Source organism: Haliotis asinina, chromosome 9 (genome assembly GCF_037392515.1).
Source record: "Haliotis asinina isolate JCU_RB_2024 chromosome 9, JCU_Hal_asi_v2, whole genome shotgun sequence".
NCBI classification, from domain to species: Eukaryota; Metazoa; Mollusca; class Gastropoda; order Lepetellida; family Haliotidae; genus Haliotis; species Haliotis asinina.
This window is the reverse complement of record NC_090288.1, coordinates 61,375,062-61,390,462: the sequence shown is the minus strand read 5'-3', so window position 1 is coordinate 61,390,462 and position 15,401 is coordinate 61,375,062. Positions and strand designations below refer to the sequence as shown.

The 15,401-nt window shown below is 39.0% G+C and overlaps 1 protein-coding gene across 2 annotated transcripts in view; it reads right to left on the bottom strand.

Annotated features, from left to right (window-relative positions):
* Positions 1-3,020: 3,020 nt before the first annotated feature.
* LOC137296024 (interleukin-17 receptor D-like) overlaps positions 3,021-15,401 on the bottom strand; it is a 43,789-nt gene continuing 31,408 nt past the window's right edge. The window contains exons 1-5 of one of the 2 annotated variants that reach the window (XM_067827654.1): positions 15,311-15,348; positions 13,530-13,568; positions 9,188-9,349; positions 8,851-8,898; positions 3,021-8,210 (exon numbers count right to left, since the gene is read on the bottom strand). In XM_067827654.1, the coding sequence (XP_067683755.1) occupies positions 6,727-8,210; positions 8,851-8,898; positions 9,188-9,349; positions 13,530-13,554 (1,719 nt within the window). In that variant the 5' untranslated portion in view covers positions 13,555-13,568; positions 15,311-15,348 and the 3' untranslated portion in view covers positions 3,021-6,726. Of the gene's footprint in view, positions 8,211-8,850; positions 8,899-9,187; positions 9,350-13,529; positions 13,569-15,310; positions 15,349-15,401 lie in introns of those variants that run through there. The other variant, XM_067827653.1, reaches the window with a different exon arrangement.

The window sequence follows — 15,401 nt, the reverse complement described above, 5'->3', positions numbered from 1 at the left end:
TCTTCCTACGTAACCTCTGTTCTAATACGACCCTTTCATGGTGCAAGTGTTCAAGACTCGTGATTGGAGGCAATCAGATTTAGTAGTGCAATCAGCGACCTTGTTTCAAAAGTGGTAAGATCTCGGTAATTTCCGGATGCATCATGAAAACTAGAACCTCTTCCAGAGCGCGATACTCAAATGTTTCTTCTGGACAGAACTCAGTCATGCCATATTTGTTTCTCCACATTGCTTGCATTTGTCAAGTTGAATCTAGGCCGATGTAACACGTGTTCTGATTGGACAGAAAAAAGGGAAATAAATCTGCTGCCATATTTTGCCGCTAGGGGATTTTATGAGAACCGCGAAATATAGCCGTATTAGAACAGAGGTTCGTAGGAAGATGTGACAAGTAACTTCTGTGGGAAGAGAATGCAAGAGACATAGTTCATACAAATATTTTATCACGTCTGTAGTTACAAGTAATATCATTGATCACTGTGTCGAGTTAGTATATCTTTAGTATTTAGCTGATATCTATATATCAGGTTACATGTGTCATCACTAAAGATCTGTGCTGTGGTATGTCCATATTATCAATGTCCTGTGTCCTTATTATCAATATCATTCTCTGTCCTCATTGTTGACGGTCCTTATCGTCAATGTCCACTGTCCCTCTTACCAATGTCATCTGTGTTTATTACCAATGTCCTCTGTCCTTATTCCCCAATGTCCTCTTGTGTCCGCTGTCCCTCTTACTAAGGTATTGTGTCTTTAATTCCCATGTCCTCCGTCCTTAATCCCAATGTCCTCTATTCTTATTCCCCAATGTCCTCTGTCCTTAATCCTAATGTCCTCTGTTCTTATTCCTAACTGTCTCCTGCCCCTATTACTAATGTCCTCTATCCTTATTCCCAGTATCCTGTCATACTGCACAAAGCCGCACAATACAATAACTGCAACAGAACACTGTCTGTAAGTGGTAGACAAAATATATATACAAACATCTGTTTATCTGAATACAGAATATATCATTCACACTGAAAGTAGTCAGTTCGCCAGTAGTATCTCCAATATCATGGTCAAGAAATGAATCTTGCCCTGCGACATGCTCCTCAACACTCAAATATCGGTCACTCAAATCCTTGGTGGTCATAAAAAATATGGAAGTATCATTATAAACAAATCATTTGAAAACATAAATAATGCTTCATCGTATGCTTGGACTTTCAGCTGACGAGGTTGCCCTTTGTTTGAAATAACATACACCAGTGGACACACTAGACATAACTATACATATTGTTTCTGATCTCCACAATGGACACGTGATGTCCCTGTACATACTGTTTTTGATCTCCACAATGTTTGCTTTTGATCTCTATGGGGGACACGTGGCATCCCTGTACATACCGTTTCTGATCTCTATGGGGGACACATGGCATCCCTGTACATACTGTTTCTGATCTCTATGGGGGACACATGGCATCCCTGTACATAACGTTTCTGATCTCTATGGGGGACACATGGCATCCCTGTACATACTGTTTCTGATCTCTGTGGGGGACATCAGAAAAGAAAAACACTAAAAAAGTTTTGAAGCTCTGAAGCAGCTACAATCAATCATTCAGAAACAAAATAAGTTAAAACAATAATATAGTTTGATTTTCTTTGCTAAGAAAAGATGAATGATATGCAAGTCTTTGTGAAACATATTCAACTATATTCTATATTTGATGAAAAATATAAACAACAATTAATCCACTATGACTCTGAATAACAATTCTGTTCACTGAAATGTGAATAATAATACTCATCAAACAATACAATGGAAAATATCAAACTTCATTTAAACATGCTTGTAAAAAACTCTAGTAAGTACATATATACTGATGTATATATCAGGAAATATAAATATGAAACAATATAGGGACAATTATATACAACTATAGCACAGTCAGGTACAAAGTCTACATAATAGAAGGTCCTTACTCGGATATATGGATAACTATAAAAACAAAATAGGGTCCAGGTCAACAAAAGTGGTTTCTTAACATGTGAAATGGAATCACATGGATACAAACCAACCAGACTTCTCCATGTTGTCAGCTGTAAAATAATTCTCTGTTGTCTTTAGGCCACTCGTGCACATATCGAACTATTCAAAAGTATGGTTTTCTGACATCCTATAAGTTGAAACAACACCCTTATTCCCCTTTGAAACGGAATAGTCTTACCTAGCATACTTAGCTCTATGCAATATTCAACATTCAACATTAAACAAACCCTGAATGTGATTTTTAAGTCAATGCCTGGATGGCTTAGGTCAAAGGTCCAGATAGAATAAAGTTGCCACTCAAAATAAATGAGAGAACATTGAATAATATTTTCAAGTATTCTGTTATCGAAGGTTATTACCTTCCCAATTTGTGAAATTCACTAATTTTCCCCCCACGCTGGGGGAAAACATGGTTTCAACAGCTATGATGTGCTGTGCTCATAACACATGCGCAGTGAATAGGTTTGCGGAGCTTGAGACAGTATGCCTGCCTGGAATATGAGGTCGTGAGCAGTAGTCTAATCTTGGTTAAGCAAGTAAATAATCTACTTGTTACATAAAAGAAAACAAAGCATGTTGATTGTAATGATAAGCAGACTGTCACAAAGAAAACTGAATGTCTGATTTATATTGACACCTATATGTCTGCCTGCCTGTCTACTAATGACAATATGCAATCCACAATTTCAATCATTGATCACATGCAACTTGAAATTAACACCTTTCAGACTTATAAGTCATAAACAAAGAGCTGGCCAAGCATATCAACAAATGAACCAGTGGCCATTGGAACTGTCCCGTTACACTTGAGCGCAAACTCACCAGCTCTGACTGGGTTCCGTATCGCGGCTGCTTCATTTTGAGGGAGGTTAACTAAAGTACAAAATATTGCACTTTGGATTTGCGATTATACGCCTATAATGTTGCTTATTTGTTTTTTTAATCAGCAATGCACTTTTTATATCATGAATAAGTGATAACTGTGTTTTTCTTATGTTTGATGTTTTGGTTGCTTGTGACCTTTAAAGATTAACACGTGCATATTCCTGTTACCAGGGATACTTCATTTAAAAAATTTCTTTGCATAGGAATTCAAACTAAACCATTTGTTGCATATTCCATTCGTTTTTATCATCAAATAAGAGTAAATTGGTGATGTACAAGTTCAAGTATAATCAAGTTACTTAAGCCATGCACTGAGAAGAATATGTCAAAACACATTAATCTAACTTAATTAGTGTTCACCAAAGTTGATCAGGTCAGCTGTTAAATGGTTTAAATAGAGCAACTGGTATTAACATACAGCAAAGTAACTGGATGTTTTCAGTTTGAACATCACTACTACAAACATGCGTACCATATTTCCTCAAATAAATGTCTGAACGTTATTTACATCAGGCAGTTTTTACCAGTGTATTCCATTGCAGATACTTATTTTGAGTGGTATATATGCTAATGATAACTATTCTTGCGTGAAATCTGACTCTTCATACATAGTGTAAATCATTCCTAAAATCAGTTCACTTCTTTTTCCAATGAAGAGCATTTTCTGTTGTTCAAATCCTGACACTGGAATCAATCTGGCACAATGATGATGATGGTGATGATGATGATGATGATGATGATGATGATGATGATGACGACATAATTACAGATAACAGAGATATTCTGAAGGACACACACAGACAAAAGAAAACCACCTGTAAACTACAGTATGTAAAGATAAATGGCAAACCACATCACAATATACATGCTATGTTTGAGACGTCCAACTGAAATATAACATGGGAAGTTCTCGTGGAGAATATATCTTTGTTGCATGGCAAAGTCACAGAAGTGGGAGAAATGCCTGAATTGCTGCACTTAACCTTGTAGAAGTCTATAAGGCCACACCAAGTATATTTCTTCATTTACTGATTTTTGTCCTCAGATAACCTATGGGGGGTAAGAGGAAAGATTTTTTTTTTTAAATCAACAATAATATTCCTTTTAAGTTCTTTAAGTGTGAGCAACTGGAGAAGAGAAACTAAAGATGAAATGCTTTGTATGTCCCACCCATAAATAGTAGACACTGCCTGACAGGTTAAATCTGTTTGGCAGTCAAGCATTTAATTTCACCGTCATAGTACACTGAAAGGTTAGCTGACACAACCTTGTACTAGGGTTTGTTAGACTCAATACAGCAGTGTAACATATAATACTGAGCCTAATGTTATTCTGCCTACACAGCTGGAGGTATGATACACTGGATAATGAAGGCTTGAAAACTAGATTCTTGTACAACATCAGGCACCTTTGTTTCACTTAAACCCAATCAATATGTTTTCTTGTTTTTACATAAGCTCAACCAATACTAGACTCAGGAGAATAATTCAAACACCAGTATCATTTGTCAACACACGGTACATATCACTGATGTTTGAACAGAAATAAAAAAGTAATCCTTGTGGGTAGTCTATGTATTAGAAGGTTAAAAGGTCAGTATTTCCTGAATAACAAATTTCAGAAGTGTCTAAAATTCATGTTTAACACCAGTCATAACTGGTGATAAAAATTTATATTTAACTTGACATTTCCTTGACTTGACTTATTATAATCATATTTAGACCATGACTTGTTTTTTGTATGCATACATACATACATGTTCTTACTTCTGCCTTACCATGGTTACAGTCAAAATTCATGACTCATCAGTGTCAAAATTTCCAATTCAATCTACTCTAAACAGAAGCCTCGACTTTCATAGTTAGATAATCAAATAGGAAAGATTGAAATGGGACAATCTATACTTATGATTCTTACATGAAATTCACTGAGAAACAAAGTCTCTACTGCTACAAAATGAAATAGTTACCTAACATGGCTGGCTTGTTGATGACCTTGAACGTGACCTTTGACTTGAATTAAAAATGTTGGTTAAAAAGGGGTGCAATGTTCAAAATTACTGACAAAATATATATTTGTAATCATATGGACATGATAAACATGAAAATGGATACTACTTAAGTTTTGACTTTACATCTCTGGTGACCGAATGGTGACCTGAACCTTCCAGGAAAAGAGGCAAAATTATCAACTCTGGGGGAGACCATGGCTCAGAAGAACATGATTACTTTTCATTTAATACCAAGTGTTATTATTTCATCACTAGCATATGATCACACCCATTCAATAACCACAGCCTTAACTTCTCTGTCTCTAGTCAGGGGGAAAATTTAACTACTGGGAAAAATCTGAAAAGGCGAAAAGGCACCAACTGTATATGGAATGTTTCATGGTCATGTTTTGGACCAAAATGTATGGAAATCCTGACATAATGTTGACATGATTATGTTTCCTTTGCTTATAAGTCACAAATTCACTCGTGCATCAGAAAGAATGGCCTATGAAATACAAAATATCAGGAAATGAAAGCAGTCTCAGTAAAAAATTTTAAAACCAAACCCATCAGTGTTTTTAAATCTTAGGTCTTTAGATATGCAAAGATAATGACAATGAAAACATACAATTTCAAATGGCACCAATGCTCCAACATGTGTGAAAAAATCACCTAACAAACCTTGGGGGTGGGGAATAATGACCTATATTCAAGAACTCCCTCTAAATCTGTATTGACCAGGAACATGACACTCACTCTTATGTCCAATATTAACACAGGTCAAGCAACTGACATTTATATACAAAGAAAGGAGGTCAAACTTGACCGAACACTCTGGGTCTGGGGAACAGAAACATGGTAAAAGGAAGCAAAACAGATGGTTGTGTGTGTATTTTCAATGAAGTGATTGCACACAGGAAAACAGAATCTCTGGAGAATCATGAAACAAAAGTATGACAATCTGGCCCTATTTCATATGCACTGAAGTCAGAGCAGGAACACCATCTCTACTGTTTAACACCGCTCCTGAGCTGAGGTTATTAAGGTTGACTGTAAAAACTTTTCAAAATAAAAAAAACATCAAGTGTTTGAGTACAATTATAGATTTTCAGTTCAGTTTGTATTTAATTTGTATTTGACTGAAAAGACTTTTAAAAATAGAAAAAAATCAAATCTTTGCGTACAATTATAGATTTTCACTTCAGGTTGTATATTTGACTTACATGTTGTGTAACACCATAACTAGATTGTGATATATATTTGAAATATATATATATCTGTTGAGCTGATGACAAACACATTCAGTGTTTTGTCTACACAAAACTGACCACCATCATGTTGTGAACTATCCAGTCGCACCTTTACAACTTCTATTCTATTGTAAGCATAGTCACCTTCACCAGTCTCTACAGGTTCAAGTGGGTTGAGTTTGAAGTGGCAGAAGCTTACTTTTTGATGAACATGATGAACATAACATTACATATAAATTAACGAATAAAAAGGCCTTCTAGATACCCTAGAACAATTGCAGGGCCAAACCAGTAATTTCAAACTCAGGTGGTTTAGGTGCCTAAAGGAATTCTTAGAATGCTTATCCTGTCATGTGAATGGTCTGATTATTAGCAAAATATTTTCAAAACAGTTGACTATATGAAAGATAAGAAATGCTGTTAAACTAAAGACAGACGCTATTGTTGCCTTCTCATTTCTATGGAACAAGTGAACTGTCTGTTGACACTCCCATCCTCGCCATCTGATAAAAATACATTTGTCAAATCCTGAGTTTGGCAAAGTGACGCACAAATTGCCCTAATCAGACATGGTTTAAGTTGAAGACAGGGCCAAGTGAGAACCCATTCCCACTGGACTCATCACTCTGTCCTAGTTCCACTGGCTGAAGGGTCGGCACAGGGCGGATACGATGATCAGAGTTGGACACCACAAGAGCAGAGGACGACAGACTTCGCAGGGGAACAAGTTCACTCAGAAGATATGCTGAAGTTGAATAATGTACATTGTCAAAGGTGGGAGGCATGGTGATGGACCGAAGGTCCCTCTCTAAGGTGTCTGAGCCATTGGAATCAGTTTCCTGCAAGTCAGAAATAGGAGACACTCTACCAGCATTGTCCCAGTCCTTGTGGACTTCAGCATGCAACACAGTCTGGGAGCCATTTAGGCTGTTCCCACACACTGTCGGCATTGATTTACTTTTGTTCTTTGACTGGTTGTATTCGAAATCCACTTCTATGTCTGACTGCTCAGACTTGCGTCCTTTACACGACAACCTGCCATCAGGATGGGAGTGTTTTCCACAGAGCACACACGCAACAGAGTCTGACTCACGGAACTTCTCTGTATTCCGGAAACTGTCATAGCTCTTTGACACATTCACTTGGTTCGATGATGTATGAACGGTGAGGCGGCTACTTAGTGATGAGGGCAGGGAGTTCTGACGACTATACAAAAATACGTTCACCTGTCCTGCATCTTTTCCGCTAGACCGCCGCGGAAGCGTGTGCACCTCAACTGCTGCATCAACACAGTTAGTAATGGAAGGTGTTACATGATCCGTGCAGGATGGGTCCAGTAATGGTTGTTCTTGTGAGTTGTGGCGTCTGTGGCGAGATTTTGACTTACTCTGTGTTGGTGGTGCCTGCTGTAAACGGTCCTCAACCCAGTTGGGGTTGCTCTGGAAGTAATCCTTGGCTTGTTCAATTGCCACATACAGTTCAGCACCAACCTCCGACTTATGGTAATTACTCTCAGACACCCCTGGGTAGGTGGCCTCAAACTTGTTATCATCATGTTCCAGGCCATGTAAATGGTTGTACAATTTATTCAGGTCCTTCATGAGACAGAACTTGGTCCCAGTTTCAAGTTGTGGAGGAATATCACTGGACATTGAATAATCCATGTATACTGTGATGAATTTTGACATGGGCAAGCCCTTCCCCCTCTCAACTCGCATCTTTTCACCAACATAATCCACAGCAACAGCAAAGTAATCTGGCAACGTTCGACTTGTCTCACTTTTGAATCGTACACGTTTCTTTGAGCATCTTAATCGAGCACCTACTGAGCACACAACCATGATGTAGTCAACTTCCTGTAGCCGTTCTATCAACCAATCATCCAGACCTCTCTCGTGGATTATCTGTTCCTCAAACAGGTCAAGCACAACATTACAGCAGCACACCTCCATGAGGAAACCTGCCAGTGACTGGACAACCTTCTCATGCATGGGGCAGTCGTAGGAGTACAGGACCAGGACGCCTGGCAGCTGCTTGTTGCTGACATCTGAAACAGACAACAACATGTTTCTATTCTTCATACAATAAAAGGGATGGCCAAGTGGTTTAAGTGTTCCTCTGTCATGTCAAAAACACAGAATCAGTCTCCACATGGGAATAATGTCTGACACCCATTTCTCTTGTCCTCTGCTGCGATACTGCAGGAACATTGCTAAAAAGTAGTGTAAAACTAAACTCACTCACTCACACAATAAAAAGCAGAGTGATGGGGTAGCATTACACTGTCGCCATGCGATGTGGGCTCTGCATACTGAACCCTAGTGTTAACCATAACTTCAGCAATACAAGTGAACCACCGGTTTGAGATACAAATCTGATTAGCAAATTACAGTTAACAAGTCTGCCTTGACTCCAGTGCTGGCAGCATAGCAACCATATGAGAGTAGGGCCAAATCTGTACACAACAGGCTGTTTGCATCATGAGTTGAGTTAGCAGCCACTTTGATCAGAATATTAGTCATATCAATATAGTATGTAAATTTGATGTCGCAGTAAAGCTTGGTTGGATGCAAGTTTTGTGCATTTAGCAAAGTCAAAGGAATTGGAATAGTTTGACAAATTTGAATTCGCTTTGACGTATAGATCATGTTGATGTCATTAGCTGATGTTTCATATGTAACACTTACCAATAGAGATGGACCGCAGACTAGCAGCTCGTTCACGCCCAATAGTCCCTAAAACAAGTGTTTGTACATAAAATAATCAACAAGCAAACTGTAGACACAAGCAGACAATGTGATAAAAGTGAGTGATCCAGTTTGAGATGATAGCAGACATCTACTAACATCATATATTTTCTTGTTAAAAGTTGCTTTTCTCCCCAATCAAAAAGATTTTTAACTGATGTCAAACATTCTACTCCTGCTGACTGCTTCCTAAAACATCCAAGCCTGTAACCAAAGAACACTGTTCATGGATCGATAAACAAGCGGGTATGGTGATGACGTGACTATATGGACTCACCATGCTGGGGATCCTGGCGCCTCCGCCAGAACTTGAACAACAGGAAGAACAAGGCTATAAGTCCCACAATACCAATCACGCCAACAACAGTGCCAAGAATGATCTTGAGGGCACGGTTGTACTCCTCAGGGTCTGGGGATGCCTCGATAATAGGGCCTCCAGCTGTAAAACACAATATGAACAATGAACAATGTGCAACACTGTCTCTAAGACATGCCAGGCAATAAACAGAATATTCACTGGAGTTGTGTATCACTGGATGAGTTACATTACTAGCCAGTTTGTTTCATCAGAAATGCATGGTGTACAAGGACATAAAAAATCAATAGATTCTTATCCTTCTACCAAAAATGTTCCATTATGTTCAATTTTTTCCACAAGCTGATATGAATCAAAGAATAATTGATGTGACCTTGATTCCTTCTTGTCTTGATCAAGAATATGCAGCTCCTAGAGTCCAACAAGATATTCAAGCTTTATCACTGTTTATATGAATCACATCCAGTAACTGATGACTGCAATAGGGGCCTTGAATAACTTGTTGAAATAATACAAACCACTGAACAAACGTCACCTGCCTATGTTTTAAAATCTTAATGCTAGAAAATAACACCAACTGTTTTGTTTCTATTCAGGAAGTGATGACCCAGGTGCAATGCCAGCTGAGCACACTGCTGCATGTCAAAATTAAAAGTCTGCTTCTTCTTGTTACTGTGCATGTTCACAAGTAAGAATGTCTCAAATAAGTTCAGGAAAAAGTTGTTTATGAGGATATAACCAAGTAGGACACAGTAGGAAACACATATCCCAACATTGTTGCATATTTATCGCCCACTTTAGATAATGCTCTCTCATGTTGGTGTTGGTCGATATAGGGTTTATTTCACCCATAAATCAAATGACAGACCATTGTGGACACTGTGACAGTTTGTAAAGTGTAACTTGTATTTGGAACATGTTATATTGCCTAGGGTATAAAGCAGATATATACTCATGGAAACAAATAAGGTAACACATGAAAGTACAAGTGTACCTTTACTTATTTACAAAGTTTCACAAACAATGCAATAGATACCTTTTGAAGAAACATGGAAAAGAATAACTTGTACTTTCATGTCTTCCCTTATTTGTTTCCGTGAGTGTATTTCAGCCATAAGCTGAAGTTTATGTGTATCAAGTATGCAAGGAATGTGCCTCTGTTACTTCACCATGTCCGCACATTAGTGAGTGAATCAGTAGGGTTTTATTACGTTTTTAGCAACATTCCAGTAATATCATGGCATGGGACACCAGAAATGGGTTTCACACATTGTACCCATGTGGGGTATCAAACTGGGATTTTGAGTATGATGAGCAAGTACTTTAGCTATGTTAGGATCGTTACCCCATCACCTGTATAATAGGAATAAAAGAAATCTGGATTGTTGCAATATGTATTTAGAAACTATGGAAATACCAGGTCAAGAGATGCATGACTATATCTGTATGTACAGAAATTTGCACCTGACTGAACCGATGTTAAATGGTCAGAAATTAGGTTTGACATCTGATGTTTGAGTATCTAAGCTAAAATCTTATTGTGATTTTTTGGTACAAACTAAAGCTGCAAAAACACAAATGACACAGGGTGCAGCACTGTACATCAAATCTGTTCATAGAACCTAACAAGTATCAGAGCAAAACTAAATGGATAGTTGGTAAACAATTGTTTCAAGACTTTAAAAAAGCACCTGTCATTAAATTATGTTCTGTATTTACAGGAATACTTAGTATCTAATCTGACCACAAATTTACTAACATCAAAATCACTTATTGTTGTTGAAAGACTGAGGAGACTAAAAATGATGACAGCATCACCAGAGATAATCCATAAACAAGTATCCAAGGCACAATATCAGGACCCCAGCTGGCCCCCACGCATGCCAAGCACTGAGTGGATTTGCTTATTAAATACTCAATATCAGGAGTCCAGCAGGCTTTCACTCATTAAGTATTTTGGGTAATTAAACATGGTCAGTAAGATTTGTTGTTACAGAATGCTAATAGATGACGAGCCCACCCCTCACCAAACATGCACGTGCTGGCTGCTAAATATAGTACTGGCCAAAGGATCAAACAATAACCCCTGACCAGCAGAACAATGGTCCTGGAACTTTTGGCCAAGTCACTAAAGTCATTTCCCATCTTGGTAATGAACCAAAGCAATTAATTTAACAACATTGATCAAAGCACATTTTGGCCAGTTAGGTTAATGAGGGGCCTAATAAGGATCATTAAGGATGACCCAACAGTGAATTAGAGTGAAAGGGGCAGGACAAAGAACAAAGGACCAAGAATGACCAACTATAGGTATAAAAATGTGAGAATCTTGAGCCTACACCCGTGCATGTAGCGCTGAATAAACAGTTGTGGATCCTTAGACGGACTTGTTCATGCCAAGATATCCACTTAGACTTAACACAAAATCAATTTTAAGTGCAATACAAGGCTGCCTGCTGAGCAGCTTCTCAAATAAGAAATGGGAATGTCTTCGAAGTCTTCTTACATTTGCATTACACATCCTTCATCACCTAAAGAAGGATGACAATATATGGATGAACAACTTTTTATTGCTATGACAGCAACATTTCGGCTTAGGTTCTAACACCGTTATCAACATTTGCTTCGGTGTAGGTTCTAACACCGTTATCAAGCAAGTGTTAGAACCTTCACTGAAACATCGCTCTCATAGCAATAGAGAAGTTGTTCATCTATATACTGTCATCCTTCTTTACTGCCCCAAGTTCTAAATGCCTCTCAAAGAAGTTATCCTTTATCACCTATATCCAACAATGAATTCCAGATGAAATAAACGTTGTATCACATTGAATTTAACCATAACAATATGTCATGCCCATATGCTTATTTTTCAAGGAAATTAATTCATCATCAAAACTTGCTGACTATTCATAATGATCACCATCTTTGTAGCTGGTGGAGTCTAAGAGAACTTACTTCCTTCATGTGACAAACAATGAACACAGTTTTTCATTCCGCATGACTAGCTACACTTATAGCCTCAGTTGACCAGCTCTACCCCAGTTCTACACTTCCTTATGGTACCCCGGTAGGAGATTACTCACATCACTAGCTACCCGTTATAGCCCCAGTTGACCAGTTCTACCCCAGTTCTACACTTCCTTATGGTACCCCTGTACGAGATTACTCACATCACTAGCTACCCCTTATAGCTCCAGCTGACCAGTTCTACCCCAGTTCTATACTTCCTTATGGTACCCCTGTAGGAGATTACTCACATCACTAGCTACCCCTTATAGCCCCATCTGACTAGTTCTACACTTCCTTATGGTACCCCTGCAGGAGATTACTCACATCACTAGCTACCCTTATAGCCTCAGCTGACCAGTTCTACCCCAGTTCTACACTTCCTTATGGTACCCCGGTACGAGATTATTCACATCACTAGCTACCCCTATAGGCCCAGTTGACCAGTTCTTCCCCAGTTCTACACTTCCTTATGGTACCCCGGTAGGAGATTACTCACATCACTAGTTACCCCTTATAGCCCCAGTTGACCAGTTCTACCCCAGTTCTACACTTCCTTATGGTACCCCTGTACAAGATTACTCACATCACTAGCTACCTGTTATAGCCCCAGTTGACCAGTTCTTCCCCAGTTCTACACTTCCTCATGGTACCCCTGTACGAGATTACTCACATCACAAGCTACCCCGTATAGCCCCAGATGACCAGTTCTACCCCAGTTCTACACTCCTTTATGGTACCCCGGTTCGAGATTACTCACATCACTAGCTACCCCTTACAGCCCCAGCTGACCTGTTCTACACTTCCTTATGGTACCCCTGTAGGAGATTACTCACATCACTAGCTACCCCTTATAGCCCCAGCTGACCAGTTCTACACTTCCTTATGGTACCCTGTAGGAGATTACTCACATCACTAGCTACCCCTTATAGCCCCAGTTGACCAGTTCTACACTTCCTTATGGTACCCCTGTAGGAGATTACTCACATCACTAGCTACCCGTTATAGCCCCAGTTGACCAGTTTTACCCCAGTTCTACACTTCCTTATGGTACCCCTGTAGATTACTCACATCACTAGCTACCCCTTATAGCTCCAGCTGACCAGTTTGTCACTTCCTTATGGTACCCCGGTAGGAGATTACTCACATCACTAGCTACCCCTTATAGCCCCAGCTGACCAGTTCTACACTCTCTTATGGTACCCTGTAGGAGATTACTCACATCACTAGCTACCCCTTATAGCCCAAGCTGACCAGTTCTAAACTCCCTTATGGTACCCTGTAGGAGATTACTCACGGTTGCGGGGCTGCTGGGTACTCATGGGCACCTTAAAATCTGAAACAAATGACAGAATAACTGACACTGAAACAAATACACATACATGTCATTTTTGTTCATTTGTTTGGTGTGCCACCCCACACTGAGCAATAATTCAGGTATATCATATGATATCTGTCTGTACATAATTGAGTGTACAACATACAATCTAGTGATCAACAGCAGGGATTGGGAAAGGCAGGGGCCCACTATCAAGAACTGCAACAGCATGAGCATCCCTCCACTCATTTAGCATACCATGATGTGTCAACCAAATCAGCAAAGCTAGACTACATGATCACCTAGTTGTTTCTTTCTACAAGCATGGGTTGCTGAAGACCCTGACCTTCAAAGGAACTTCTGCATATCCTGACTGACAAAGATACGTAAGACACCACTGACCAATAACAAATGTTACCATTGGGGCTAAGAGTTCCTTAGTTAAGTACAAATTCTAATATTTTTTGGAGGCGTGGGGGTTGAGTCCCATTCAGGATCTGAAAAAACAGTCTCAGAATCAGGTACCTAATGCCACTACCCGCTCCACCACCGCGACTTTTTATTTTACTAGAATTTGTACTTTACTAAGGAACCGTAATCCCAAATATAACATCTGTTACATCTGACCACTTTCTAAATGGCACTGTGATATCACCAGCCACTAATGGTTACCACAGACATTTGCCAATGCTTACTACATTCCCTAAGCATGCTCACACCTGTCACACCTTACCACACTCATTTGCCAATGCTTACTACATTCCCTAAGCACGCTCACACCTGTCACACCTTACCACACTCATTTGCCAATGCTTACTACATTCTCTAAGCACGCTCACACGCTCACAACTGCTGCACCTCACAGCACTCATTGGTTATTGCTTTCCATGCTCACCTACTACTAGGATTGGCTATTGATTTAGATCACTGAGATCGATAATTGTCCTCTCCTCTAAATATTGATTGATTCTTGTTAAATATCACAGTAATAACATTGATCAAAATTGCCTAAGAAAGTCTTAAATTAATAGAGTGAGTGGTGAATGTCTATGCATGAATTACAAAACAGCGTCCTGAACGTAGCGTAGAAGCAGCCAATGATAAACATGTAACATTGTGTATTGACACAAACTTTAGCCAATTACAAAAGTGTTCAACATTATCGACACTATTTTCGTGTCGATAATTACTCATATTTTATCCTTTCGACAATACTTCAGTCTGGTCAGTCTTTTCAGACTGCTTATGACTGCTTGCCATATTTAGTATTGCTTAGTGAAACAACATGTAAACCACAAACATCAGGCTTACCTATCAACTTCCCTAAATTCCCAACATGTTTATCATGGCAAATACGGTACATCATATTACAACATGAATTCATAATGACAGACCATGATTGTTTCCCTTCCTACTCCAGAATGGGGGCAGAATCACCATGATGAATATGTGTATGGTTAAACAGGTTTCCTGTTCTTGCTGGTTGATGGAATTACAATACAACAAATAGATCACATAGTTAAGCTTAAAGAGGTCTGTTGTTCGTCTGATATAAGAAAACAATGGTATAAGAATCACAAGAAATCACAGGGCCTTTCACACAACAACTAAAATGGTAATAACAAGACAGTAACATTACTCACTGGAGGCAGTGGGTGTTTATTCATATCACAGGGTAAACTGACACCACATCTCACCACAACGTTTATGACCTTAACTTTATTACAGGACATGAACTACATAAGGATATAACAAGTTACCTGGTACCTCCTACAGCTTGCAGAACACAGGGAGGCACTTATTCATCATAGTGACACTGCCTTGTGAACATACAGCCCTTACTATGGATTA